Source organism: Condylura cristata, unplaced genomic scaffold, assembly GCF_000260355.1.
Source record: "Condylura cristata isolate star-nosed mole 26May11 unplaced genomic scaffold, ConCri1.0 scaffold00008, whole genome shotgun sequence".
Lineage (NCBI taxonomy): Eukaryota > Metazoa > Chordata > Mammalia > Eulipotyphla > Talpidae > Condylura > Condylura cristata.
The window spans coordinates 2,810,961-2,824,383 of NW_004567109.1; the positions used below are offsets into that span (position 1 = coordinate 2,810,961).

Sequence of the window (13,423 nt, forward strand, 5' to 3'; positions counted from 1 at the left end):
CCAAGCACTGTACTCTCTGCCTCCGCCCCGGGCCGGCTCGCCGCCCGCGCGGGCCGTGTCGGGAGCCTGGACACAGCCCGAGACCGCCCCTGTTTTCTGAGACGTTCCTCGCCCCTCCGTGGTCGTCGTCGGTGCGGGGCGAGCGGGGCGTGCCCCGCGGTCGGCCTGGTGCCCGGGAAGCCGTGTCTCCGGCTCTCCACCCCAGCACAGGCAGACGGGGCCCGAGGGTGGACTTAAGTGTCCACTGTTCCCCATGAACGGTACCAGGCATGCGTGTAAAAGCCAGCCCTTCCCACCCGTGTCCGTTCCTTCCTTTAAATATAATTGGACTTTTCATGAGCCAGAACTAAGCTTCCACGGACCTTTTATAGAACGCCGTTTGCGTCCTCCTCAGGACTTGCACATCATCATTTTCGCCTGTGTTTTGCAGAGAACCTGACTCAGTAGCTTTTTTTTTTTTCTTCTTTTGAATGTATCCATAGTTGTATAAACTTTGTCAAAATAACAGCAATCTTACCCAAGTGAGATACTTTACATTGCCACCATGTCCAGAGTTCTGTTGTGGTTTGCATTTTAAAAGTTAGGTGTATCGTTTCTCTCTCTCTCTTTCTCCCCCCCTCTTTCCCTCTCTCTTTCTCTCTCGCTCTCTCACACTTTCTCTCTTTCACTCTCTCTCGAGATCTCTCTCTCTCTCTCTCTCACACACACACACACACACACACACACACAGATTTTATCAAAACGTGCCAACAGAACATTTGTGTGATGCCTGGAGCAGTGTATATGGACATCTGTAGGGAGTTACCAGTGGAGATGGGGCGAGGGCGGGACCTGGGGAGAAGGTGCAGCATCTGTGGGCGCTGCTGTTTTCAGTAGATGATGAAACAAAGCTTAGCTTTTGTTGAATTTAGAATAGAAGAGGCCATGCATATTACAGAGCGTTCTTTGGTTGGCAGTAGTGAGGCTCCCAGATGCTCACGCCAGGAAAGAGAAACCCCTGTTTACGATACCTCACTCTCCTGTCGGGTGGGCCTGCCTCACTGAAGAATCCACTCAGAAAGATGGATCTCAACGGGAAACACAGTGTTCTGCACCCGGCCTCACCTCTCGAACTGGTCACAAACTTTGCAGCAGCCGTGTGAAGAGCCAGAGATGTCTGGAACTCGCCTGACTGCGTGTCGTGAAGACCCCAGCTCACACAGTCACCTGACAAGTTGCCCTTGTCTTCCAGAGTGGAATGAGCGGCCCCGGCCAAGCCAGCAGTTAGCCTTCCAGAAGCCTTCAAGATTGTTGTTATGTGGGGTGTTTTTTTTGTTTGTTTGTTTCTTTGTTTGTTTTTTTCTTTTGTGTGTGTGCTCTGTGCTTTGTTAGAACACATTTATGACTGTAGAACTTTTTTTCTTTGCTTCTATGAAAATGCTTTTCTTGATGCACAGAAAGTTGCTTCCAGTTAACTTTGGGGGAAAATTTTCACCTTCATAGCTAGAATAATCCTAGTCATCATTGAAAGTTTAGACATGGGTGAATTATGTTTGTAGTGAGTTGACTTACCCAAGGTGACAATCTCCTATACCAGGTGGTTGGAATGTACAGGCGACTTCAAATAAGTCACTTCAATGCATCCTGTGTAAGACCAGTTTTCCTTTATTCCTCTTAGACATAGACTTATCAGTTCTTCCTTTCTTGCAAAAAGATTAATCACCTAACATTAATAATTACTCAGCTTTCAACTCCTTAACAAAAGAGGATTCTGCTTCTCTTAACTCGAGGTCACATAGGATAGGCTGGTATGTAGTTGTTTTCAGGGGGGCCTTTTAAAATCAGGGGGAGCGTAGGTGTCTCCCTTTCCCACTGTGACAATGAGGATGAGTTTCTACTGGTGATCAGGCGGCATTGTAGACAGAAAAGTCCTGTCATAGCGTCCCTTACAGATGTGGGTTGGGTGAGGACCGGGCCTGCTCTGACATGCCAGGGAACCAGGCACTACATCTCTGACACATCTTGCTGAAATGGTTATCCCTCTAGCGGACCCCGACTTCTGACAACCCAAGGCCCCCTGGACTGCCGGAGAGGGCCCTCCCTGCCTTTCAGAGCAGACGCCAGTCCTGGAGAAGAGCTGGGTTATCTCTTTGACGCTCACTGAAGGAGAAGCTGGTGCCAGGCTCTTGAGCTGTTGCTTTAGCTGGCGTGTGCTGGTTTTTGATTCGACACTCTCTCCCTGAGCATAATACTGCGAAGACCAAAGAGAGATGGTCACCACTAACCACTACTGCATTAGTGGGCGATTCCTTGTTACTATCATAGCAAAATGGGGGAGAAAACGTTCGTGCTATTGAAATTTCAGATGACTTGGTGACATCGGGAGCGCAGAGGGGCCCTGAGGAAGGGGAGCACAGAGGAGTCCTTGTTAAGACAGCCCGTTCAGCCAAGGAGTCTAAATCGCAGGGCTCCTCCTTTCTTTGTGCTTCTGTTCTCTAGCTCCGGGAATCGTTTCTCCCTTCACGGGAAACACAGTGCCTGAGAATCTATTCCATTGAAGTGACTTGAAGTGACCGTTCATGCTGTAGGTACAGGTTGATGTAGACACAACCAAACCGAACCAAAGCTGGTATCTGCCGCCCCCGTCTGTCAAAGGCTGTCGGGCTCCACGCTTCCTCCTGCCAGCTGCTGCGCCCTGCGCCTCACTGGGCCTGTGTTGACTTGCCTTAATGATCTGAACTGGCGGGGGCAGCCGCCTGTCCCGGGGAGCCGCCACAGACGCCCCTCGGGCTCCACGCAGAGCGAGCTCCCCGTCCTGCTGCAGCCACACGCTGCGTTAGTTAGCGCAGTCAGGCTGCTCTGAGGTGCTTAGCTGGAGCCGCTCCCGGCCTTGCGGGGTGTTGGCTTCTGCCCCTCTTTACTGTAAAGGAAGCTGTGGACCTCCTTGTGAACAAGCTATGGACTCCTCCCTCGATTTCTGAAACAACAAATGCGTGAAGGTCGTCTCTGAGTGTAAGATCTACCTTTTCAGAAAGGGAGAGTTAGTTTGTAATGTCAAAAAATAAAGTCCTTACTCAATAAAGCTGAAATCGTCCTGTAAGAGTGTGCTTCTCTCTGACGTGGGAGGAGGGCAGAGGGGGACAGGAGGTGCCGGGGAAGCTGGCCTCGACTCTGCGTGTGGCTTTTCTCATCTGGAGAGGGCCATCAGAAGTTCTGAGTATATACATTTCCATATGACCTTGAATAGTTTAAAGTGTGTGTTTGTTGTTCTCTTCCAGTTACTAGCATTCGACCTTCAAAGGGATGGTCAGCCACCGCTTCCTGCTACATTTTACCTGAACAAAAAGTTGTTCAGTATAAGGTGCAAGGGGAGACCCAGTATTATTTTGTGCTTCCTTCATGTACCTTGAACTCCATTTTCAATTGTTTTATTACGTAATTTTGGTTTGAAGTTTTTTTAAAAAATGCGGTGGTCTCTACTTCCCTTTGTACAGATAGAAACTAAACTTCTGAAAAGTGTTGAGTAACTTTATGGCGCTTTTTTTCCTTCCTCTCCCCCACCCCCCAGAAGATTGGTGATAGACTAGCAGTGAGACAGCAGGAGACCTGCTGGGGTGTCCCTTCAGCCTCAGTGAACGTTTGGACATGACTTTTTATACTGAAAACCACACACAACATACATTGCGGAGTAGAATACAAAGTCTACGAGAGGTTTTCCCCCATCCGTTTTTAATATGAAATTGGAACTTGAGGAAAAGGCTGCATTTGGATTGATCTGCTTCAGGCCGCAGACCCGCCCCCCTCAAGAATGTCTCTGCTGGTGGAAAAGTGGCCAAGACCCTCCGGTTCTAGGGCGGCGCTCACAGCCCAGGCAGAGCGACCAGTGTGCAGGAGCGGGAGAGCGGCTTGACGGCGACGCCCCTAGCCAAGGACAGAGCCCCAGTGCAGCTGGGGGTTCAGCCACGAGAAGAACGTCGGAGGGGGAAGGAGGCAGCTCAGGGCCAGGGAACCGTCAGTAACTTGGGGTGGTCAGAACCACCAGCGGGCTAAGAGATTGGGGAGATGAAGGGAAAAGGGCCAGGTTGTGCCACGCTAAGGAGTCGGGGTGCTGTCTTGAGTGGGGTGGGACACAGCCAGGTGAACTTATACAGGGAAGTGGCGTTAGACTCAACTTCCAGAATGGCCAGAGCATGTTGGGGACCGGCGAGCAGGCCAGGGGAGGCAGTGAGAGCTGAGCCCTGTGAGAAGTGGCGCTTCCAGATGGGGGTGGGGGGGGTGCGGGCGACTTTCAACAGCTCTTGGGCTGTAAAATGAGTGCAGCGGTTTTGGGGATAAGTGCGTGCGTCCAGCCCACCAGGGGCGGGGCTCCTGCTGGGTCACGGATCTTGGTCATGGCTGGAGGTCACGTCAGAGAAGCCGAGGCGGCACTGGCAGACAGCAGGCGCTCTGGGTGTGAGGAGAGCCCTCGCTACAATCCCCAGGGCCGCACACAGTGGGGTGCTGCAAAAACGGGGGTGCGGATAAGCGCCTTTCTGGCTGCTGCTGCTAACTATGTGTCACTAACGAGGAAGGCAGTGCCGGCGAAGGAGCCCAGCCTCTGATGTCAGGCATAGGCTCACCAGCAGCCCAGGATGCCACCTTGACGGCTCGGGCCGCTCCTCAGAGACGCTGGTCTTGCTGTGTCCCCATCAGCCAGGCGGCTGCAGCCTCCTGACTGCCTCCGGTCCAGTCTTGACCCCTGTAATCCATCATCTGCATAGCAACTAGCACTTCAAAGCATTATCTTTCAAGAACAAAAGTCAGATCCTATCAGTGGCCTCTGGTGCTTCCCCGGCTTCCTGGCTGCTGCCTTTCCTGACACCCTCACCTGTGACTGGCCTTCAGGATGGAGCCCTCTGGGCCTTCGCACTTCCTCAAACTGGAGCCTCTCCTCGTCTGATACCCCCCAGATCTGCACCCAGGTGCCTCTTCGCCTGTTGCAGCCAACCTGGGTCAGCTCGCGGTCCCAGCAATGATGGTCGTACCCTGTCTTTGTGGTCGTTTGGGGCTTCCAAGGAACTTCAGGATGAGGACCGCCTGGTTCTTGTGGGCGTCCACCCTAGAGAGCCGACCCCGCGGCAGCGTGCGCTGGCGCCCCCAGGGGGCGCTGCTGAGAACCTAGAGACCCCACGCCCAGGGCTCTGCCGGCGGCCGGACAGCTCCTGTTTCAGGCTTGGTGGCCTCGTGGTCTCCGATGCAGCGAGTCAACTCAGCTTTTGTATCGTTAGGGGGGAAGTCACCATAAGCGACATGCAGAGGGACAGACAGCGCTCAGGCCGTCGTCGTCAGGCTGGAGATCACGAGCTGAGCCGGCGAGGGGGTGGGCAGCGGTTTGGCGACGGCCGGGCCGGGGCCCACAAAGCGGCCGTGACTGGAAGGTGTGGAATGGGGGTAACAGTGCCTGCTGCGGGGGCGGGTGGGGACTCTGGGCGACTTCACGGGAGAGATGCATTGCTGCGAGTGAATGCCCACCCACCTGTGCCTGTCACCACCACCCGAGAGGACGGGCAGGAAGAGCCGCCAGCAGTAAGAATCTCAGAGTTCAAGCAGAGACGAGGGCGACCGTGGGCAGTGAGCACAGACCCCGCCGCATCTGCCCAGCTAGTTAGGACCCTTGTTGAGCACGAGGCGTCTTCTGAATGGACCCAGCGTGCTTCCCACAAGTGGCCTAATTTTCACCGTGACATTAAAGAGTCAGATCAGGGCCTCTGTCGGCGGGTTGGAGGGAGACTGAGCGCTGCGCTTTTCTGAGGACATGCAGAATCTCCTCGTGGGACGCTCCTAGGCAGTCCCTGGCTTAGGAAGGGGGTTCCCCTGGGGAAATGGTGTTGCTGTTTGGGGTACCCACTGCTGAGAGAGTTCCCTGGAAAGTGAGGTTTGGGGCTCACAGCACGAGGGACTCTTTGCGGGCCAGAGTCCGGTCAGTTCACTCTCCGATACAAGGACGTTGTTTTCCTTGACAGGCCCCGGGCTTACAGAAATTCTCAAAAACCAGTGCGGTGTGAGCCCCGGGGAGAGGCTCAGAGAGGTCAGCACTCACGGGGGGAAGGAGAGGGAGGCCGGGGAGGGGCGGGAGGGGCCAGTCAGGCTGCTGCTGGCTTTCGCAAGGTGCGGAGAGTCTTGCGGGCCAGTGATGATGCTGAGGTTCGCAGGTGCGTTCAACGCCCCCAAACCGAACACTCAAACATGGTGAAGGTGCTAAATACCGTGCATGTCTGAAGATGATTTTTTAAACTGGGGGAGAAAATAAAGCAGGGAAAATCCTCAAGATAAAGCACTAACATTTTCCACGTGAGGATTTTTAGGTCAACCAACAATTTTCCTCTTTGCTGAAAGGATCCCATGTAATATACTGGCTTTTGGTGGGAGAAGGAACTTTCCCCTTCCTGCACTTTTATTGTCAAACATTTCAAACCTACAGAGAGGCCAAAGAAAAAGATAATCAAATCGGTATAATGAGCTTCTGCGAACACATGCCTATGTTTTTCCCGGAGTCATTTGAATGTAAGTTACAGTGGTGACCGTTTACCCCAAATACTTCCCAGTGTACCTCCGAAAGCCGAGGGGATTCTCTTAGTACCATCCCAGCCTCGAAACTTAATACTGATGTCCTGCCATTAATATATAACATTACATTACATATTATAATATATAATTATATATTCCATAGGAACAGACTGTATTTTTATATATGTGTATATATATAACAGGAGCAGACTATATTTATATATTTATGTAGTCTGTTCCTTTATGTAAACAATGAGCTGGGGGAGGAAGAAATTTAGAAAATGGCTCCATTTACAATCACATCCCCCCAAACTGAATTCCTGGGAGTGAACCTAACGAAGGAGCTGAAGACCCTAAAGTGTGGTCCGTTTCCTGAGGCCCCAGAGACCCTAAAAACGACCAGCGCTAGAAGTCCAGGCGCGGGCTTGTGCCCGGGCCCAGCGCCAGCTGCCGCTCCTGCCTCCCGAGGCGCTGGGGTCACCTCTCACGGTCTGATTTCCTCAAGGCGGGGTGCGGGATGGCTGCTCTGGGCAGAGCGAGGGAGGCGTTTCAGCAGACGCCCTCTGTGGCACGTCTCTGTGTCCTCCTCTTGCTGACAAAGTGGAGTAACTGTGGCTCCCAGGATGTTGCCAGCGCCTCTCCTGTCAGAGGGGTCTGCTGGCCCTGGGCTGCGCCTGGGGCCTGCCTGCTGCCCGCCGGCCCGCCCGGCTCTCCCTCCCACTCCGTGGCGGTCTAGTGGGCTCCTCCTCCCGCAGTGTTTCCTGTGCTCTTTCCTTGCTATTCTCCCCTCTTGCCAGTGGGCTCTGTCCTTCGGAAAAGGCCTCCCTGGCCTTCGACCACTGCTGTGCTCTCTGAACAGGGCGATCTGGGCTCACCTGGGGCCCTCCTCATGCCAAACCTGGAGTTGGTCGTTTTCCTAAGGAAACCTGCTTCCTTTCAGTGGGGAATGATAGTTAGAAATTTGGTGTTAGCCTTTTGGGAAAGCTTATTTTCTAAGTATTCCTGTCGTTTTATAGGGTGTTACAGTTAAGAGGACTTTCACCTGTGTTTCTGAATGATTCATCATTGCTGGTCCTTCTCCTGTGTGGTAGCCCAAGGGCCAAAATCTTCCTTTTGTTTTTTAAGATGTATTTATTTATGCACACAAGAACGGGGGTACAGGCCAGAGGGGTGGAGGGCGTGAGAGGATTCACACCAGGGACAGAGTGGGGAGCAGAACAGGCAGATCCCCTGAAATCCACTGCTGAGGGGAGCAGCGGGGAGATAGGAGAGGTCTGCTGCGCCCCGTGGGTCACTCCCTGGCCAAGGATCGAACTCAAGCCTTAGCCACAATAGCACTAAGATTTATCCCGCGGCCCACCAGGGAGGCCCTAAAATCTTAGTTTCAAAGGTGAAAGATGATTTAACTTGCCCAGAATTATAAAACTAGTACGAGCAAGTACCAGGACCTCAGCCTAAACCTTTTCTTTTTTGCCACCTTAAAAAGTGTGTTTAGATACATAACGAAACTGGTTGGCTCACCTCACTGCCAGAACCCTCCAGAACAGAGACGACATGCCAAGTGCCTGGACCCTCGCCACGCATTGCGCTTCTTAGCATTGCCATGGAGAACTCTGTGTGGGGTGGACTTAACTGGGGGCGCTTGGTGGCCCCTGATGCAGGGAATATTTGGTTTGTGGCTTGGGGAGTTCTGCTGGAAAGCAGTCCGTGGCCATAACTAACCCTTCTGTCTCGTGACACCCTGTCACTGAGTCACTCCCAAGCAGGAAATCTGGACAATATATTTCAAAAATGTTCTGCGCATGCTAGGACCCCCTTTCTTTATGAAGGTCTCTTTTCTTTACGCTTCCTGTTTTATATTCAGAGAAATTCAAGCCTCTTTTCATTAACACAGGGAACCTTTTTAGACCGTTTTCCCTTTAATCTCTCCCTTGCAAAGATTTTAGTAAATCAGACACTGCATACTGGCACATTGTCTGTGTGTGTGCGCTTTATCTATACAAGGGTACCTCTTAATTCCACAGAAACTTCTTTTTGCCTCCTTTGGAGTGGTAGTGCCTTCATTGAGAATATGTGGAGCAGGTGGAGAAGTGAAGGATGCATTTGATTTGTATTATCATCGTACTTTTTATTTTTTAATTTTTTTTTAAAGATTGATTTATGCACACAAGAACTGGGGTGTAAGCCAGAGGCATGGGGCTGAGAGGATTCCCCAGAGACAGAGTGGGGAGCAGAGCTGGCAGGTTGACTGAGATGCGTTGCTGAGGGGAGCAATGGGGAGACAGGAGAGGTCTGCTGCGCCCTGGGGGTCCCTCCCTGGCTGGGGGTATAGTGCCGCGCTGTAACCTGTGTGCCATCATTGTATTTTTTAGTCTCCTTGAATAACTAAGTGCGTTCGTAGATGAGGTCAACCCTAGCTGTACCACCATCTTCTTTCCACGACTTGGAGGCTAAACACGCCCTATGGGCATGAGGTCATGTTACTGCACCCCTGGGGAGCTGCAGCACCTCTGGCCCTGTCTTCCACCAGAAGAGCTAGTTGGGACTGCTGGCAGTACCTGTGAATCCAGGTTGCCCGCGTGGTCTTTCCCTGGAATTCCGTGATGCGACCGCCGCTCCTTAAGTGTATCTGAATGTTTAGGGGACCATGCATGTCCCTCAGAATCATCCCCGCTGTCTCGACTGCAGCCTCATATAAAGAATTCTCGCCAGGGGCAGTAAAAGACACTCGAGTTCTTTTTTGTTCTTAGCATTTGCCCAGCACAGACCCTTGTGTGTCTTTTCCCGAGAGTTCCTCTGTGTGTGTGCGCTGTTATTTCTGGCCTCTCGCTCCTCTTCCGTCTTTGGCGCTCTGTCTTCGCCCAGTGCTCCTTTCCTCTCTCTCTCCCGCCCCCTTTATGTCCTGTCTCTCCTACATGCGATCTCCTTTCTCTTCAATCAGGACTATGAGAGCAAGCTGCAGGCCTTGCAGAAGCAGGTGGAGACCCGATCCCTGGCTGCAGACACGACCGAAGAGGAAGAAGAGGAAGAGGAAGGTGAGCGCCCGGAGCCCAAGCTGGCTCTCAACTCTCAGCAGCTGGTCACCCTCCATCTGCCATCCTTACTGGAGTTGACCCCAGCTGGCCTTACCAGCTACCAACATTTTACTGAGCCGCTTCATAGATGGGTAAAAGGTGCTCAATGCTAAAAATCCAGGCTGCCGTCCCTGAGGTATCCTGGGGCTCACAACAGCCCCATCTTCGTAAAAGTCTCCGGGGTGAACTCAGCTCGTGGTTTCTCACACTGGCCGCACAAGGAGCCTGTTCACATGGTGCAGGTGAACTCAGCGCTTGACCTTGCTTGGGGTGTTCTGCTCTAGGTACAGTTCATGGACTAGGCCAGGGTTTCCCAGTGAGGACTTGGAGAGAGATTACTGCCCATTAAAGTAATTTCCAGTGGATTCCTAACCACAGTGTGTGATCACACCTACTTACCCTAGTTTTCCCAGAATTTGTAGCCGAATTGGGGTCTGTATTGCTAGTCCCTGCCTTGCAGCACGGTATTGAACATCATCACTTTGCAATGAGACACTCACCTCTGTTGGTGACCCCAAGGCTTCAGTTTAAATTTGAAGACTCTTGATGTATGCACTAAAGTCATTGCTTTGAAGCGTCTGGGGTGAACTATGACTTTGTTTCCCTGTACTAGAAGGAAAAGCAGATATGTATGAATAACATAACTCTACTTTGGGGGGTGTTTGCCAAGCGCCACATCAAGATAGATCTTTAATCAAAAGAGAAAGGCACGATTTAAAATAAATGGGATTTTGGCCCCTGGTGGCGCAGCGGGTTAAAGCACAGCACTGAGAAGCTAAAGCCACTTCCGCATGAGTTTGATTCCCGCCTGCCTCAGAGGTGACCACATGGCGCGGCAGACCTCTCCTGACCCGCCCGCTGCTCCCCTCAGCAGTGTACTTCGTGGATCTGCCTGTTCTGCCCCCCACCCTGTCTCTGGTGAAGCCTCTCGCCGCCCCTGCACCTCTGGCCTGTACCCCAGTTCTGTATGCATAAATAAATAAATCTTTAAAAAAAAAATGGGATTTTTAGGGTTTCTGAAATGCAGATGTTACTTTCATAAAGCAAAAGAACTTAGTAACTTTTACTGAAGATAAGAAAAACAAAAGCAGCTGAATGGAGAAAAAATGGGAAAATAGGCTGATAAGCGTCGCGGGAGAAGCAGGTGTCGCGGGACAGCGAGAAGCGCCCCTGACCGTTGCCCCTTGCTCTTCCAGTTCCTTGGACACAGCACGAGTTTGAGCTGGCCCAGTGGGCCTTCCGGAAGTGGAAGTCCCACCAGTTCACCTCCTTACGGGACCTCCTCTGGGGCAATGCTGTGTACCTGAAGGAGGCCAACGCCATCAGCGTGGAGCTCAAGAAGAAGGTAAGGCGGCGAGCGCGGGCCGGAGGCCAAGCCCAGCCTGGCGGCCCAGGCCACGGTGCTTCCCTCAGTAGTGTGCCTAGAACACAGTCAGCACTCACCAAATATTTATTAAATGAAATTTGGAAGCAGTGTTTTCTAGCTCGTTCTGTGAACCAGGAGACGGTACTTCTGCCTGAGCCTGGGAAACAGTAGAAGATGGTTCCTCCTGGGTTTCTGGAGGTGTCGATTTGCTTTTAGTCTTCTGCCATTCAGTCGGCTAAGGGACAAGCTTGTGTGCTCTGCCCCCAGCCAGCTAGGGCCAAGCCCTGCCCAGTGGTCCCAGGCAGCGCTCCCTGCCCCCACCTGGGGGATTTTGTGAGGAGCCACAGAGCACCGGAAGTGCTGAAACAGGCCGGCCCTGAACAAAGCCTGCGTGCACGTTAGGAGCTTCCCGAGCGCTGCAGACCATGCCAGGTCTTAGTCGCGTTCTGTGCACCCCATCACCCCCGTTCAGTGGTCCCCTAACTCTCCAGCGTTCCGGGGGAGGCAGCATTGCATGAGAGGGAAGAGCACAGGCTGCCTGGGTTGGGAAAACCCACGTGTTGTCTCCGAGGGCCGCAGTCTGTCTGTCCAGTGGAGACAGGAAATGGACTTCATCCGTAATCCAGACAGCCCGGCCATTCTGTAGTTACCTACTGTCTGCCCCTCTTCAAGTAAATGAAATGAAGGCGGCGTCTGTATCTTCTGAACTTCCTGCTGTGTCTAGCGTTTAATTAGTGTTTTTTGGTGAAAATATAAGATAGTAGTGAGAAATAGATCATAGGGTGTGTGCAAAGCATTGATCTGTAGGATAATTTTGAAGAGTCACCGTTGCCATCTCTGGATTGCGTGTGCATGTGTGTGTAGAAGGCATGGGGTGTAGGCCAAAGGCGCAGAGGGTGAGGGGGTTCACCAGAGACAGTGGGGAGCAGAATAGGCAGGCTGACTGAAATCCACTGCTGAGGGGAGCAGCGGGGAGACAGGAGAGGTCTGCTGCGCCCTGGGGGTCGCTCCCTGGCTGGGGATGGAACTCACTTTGCCATGGTAACAGCGCTGAGCCCACCGAGGAGGCCCAGCAATCCTCTGAATTTAAGATGGAAAACCATGACATGACCCCCTCCCTCCCATCAGTAAGGGGTGGAGAGGCATTCTTGGGTCTACCTTACACGGTCTTGTATAAATCCTGCAAAAATCCTCATCAGGCAACCGAAAACTATTTTTGGAGATTTTGAGCTTGTGCGAAAACATGGTGTGCCCAGGCTGGGAGGGCAGTGTAGACAGGAGCTTAACCCGCTCTCAGGCTTGTCCTCCGCGATGCTGTGCCAGGGCCCTTTCTCAGGCTATTTGTTGACCTCCTGCTGCTCGTCTGGCCGCGCGCCAGGCGTGACTTGCCGCCCCCTCCCGTGGCTGGCTGAGGTGGGAGGCGCCTGCTGACGGTCCTTCTTCCCCTCTAGGTGCAGTTTCAATTTGTTCTGCTGACTGACACCTTGTACTCCCCTTTGCCTCCTGAACTGCTTCCCACTGAGATGGGGAAAGCTCACGAAGACAGGCCTTTCCCCCGCACCGTGGTGGCGGTGGAAGTCCAGGACCTGAAGAACGGAGCAACGCATTACTGGTCTCTGGAGAAACTCAAGTACGAGCACACCGCCCAGTCAGCCGCTTCACGTGGGAAACCCACAATCGTGGCCACGCAAGGGGACCCCTCACCCCCAGCCCGCTGGTGCCCCTGGCTGCGGCGGGTGGGCAGCTTTCCACCCACTGCCTCCCACGTGAAGGGCCCCACTCTGCTTTGTACACACCAGGGGAATGTGCCCCCCCGGCCCTCTGTTAAATTTTAAGTATCCCAAGTCCGCGAACCCTGCTGGGTCCGGCAGTCCTCACCGTTTCCCTCCTGCCTCACGGTAGAGGGGGACAGAGGCGGCCCCCGCAGCTCTGGTGCCGAGCTGAGTCCTGCTGCCCAGTGGGTCTGCGACGACACCCGCTGGACGCTTTTGTCCCGGGGCTCCCAGAGACGAGGTGCCGGCTTCTCTACTTTGCCTCTCGACTCGCTAGCTGTGGGTGCCGAGGCCTCGGGTTCCTGTGCGCTTGGCGTCTGTGCTCTTAGCACGTGGGGTGGTAGGAGCGGCTTTGTTCTGCTCTTCCCTGGAAGATGCCTCTGGAGCAGATGCACTGCACGCCGTCCTTACCCGGCACTCCGTGTTCCCCGCACAGGCAGAGGCTGGAGCTGATGCGGGAGATGTACGACCGGGCTGGGGAGGTGGCCTCCAGCGCCCAGGACGACGGCGAGGCCGCGGTGACCGGCAGCGACCCCTTTTATGACCGTTTCCACTGGTTCAAACTCGTGGGCAGGTATGGGACAGCCTTGCACTTTCTTGTTTTGAAAAATAAATCACTTTCGTTGTTTAAAACCTCGGTGGATGTTACGAAAAGTTCAAAGAAGGGTATAGAAAGCCCGTGCATA

The 13,423-nt window shown here is 53.2% G+C and overlaps 1 protein-coding gene across 7 annotated transcripts in view; it reads left to right on the forward strand.

Annotated features, from left to right (window-relative positions):
• KIF1B (kinesin family member 1B) overlaps positions 1 to 13,423 on the forward strand; it is an 84,238-nt gene that overhangs the window by 43,164 nt on the left and 27,651 nt on the right. For all 7 annotated transcript variants that reach the window (XM_012722146.1, XM_012722150.1, XM_012722148.1 and 4 more), the window contains 4 exons: positions 9,467 to 9,560; positions 10,796 to 10,944; positions 12,417 to 12,595; positions 13,174 to 13,311. In XM_012722146.1, coding sequence (XP_012577600.1) covers positions 9,467 to 9,560; positions 10,796 to 10,944; positions 12,417 to 12,595; positions 13,174 to 13,311 — 560 coding nt within the window. The remainder of the gene's footprint in view (positions 1 to 9,466; positions 9,561 to 10,795; positions 10,945 to 12,416; positions 12,596 to 13,173; positions 13,312 to 13,423) is intronic.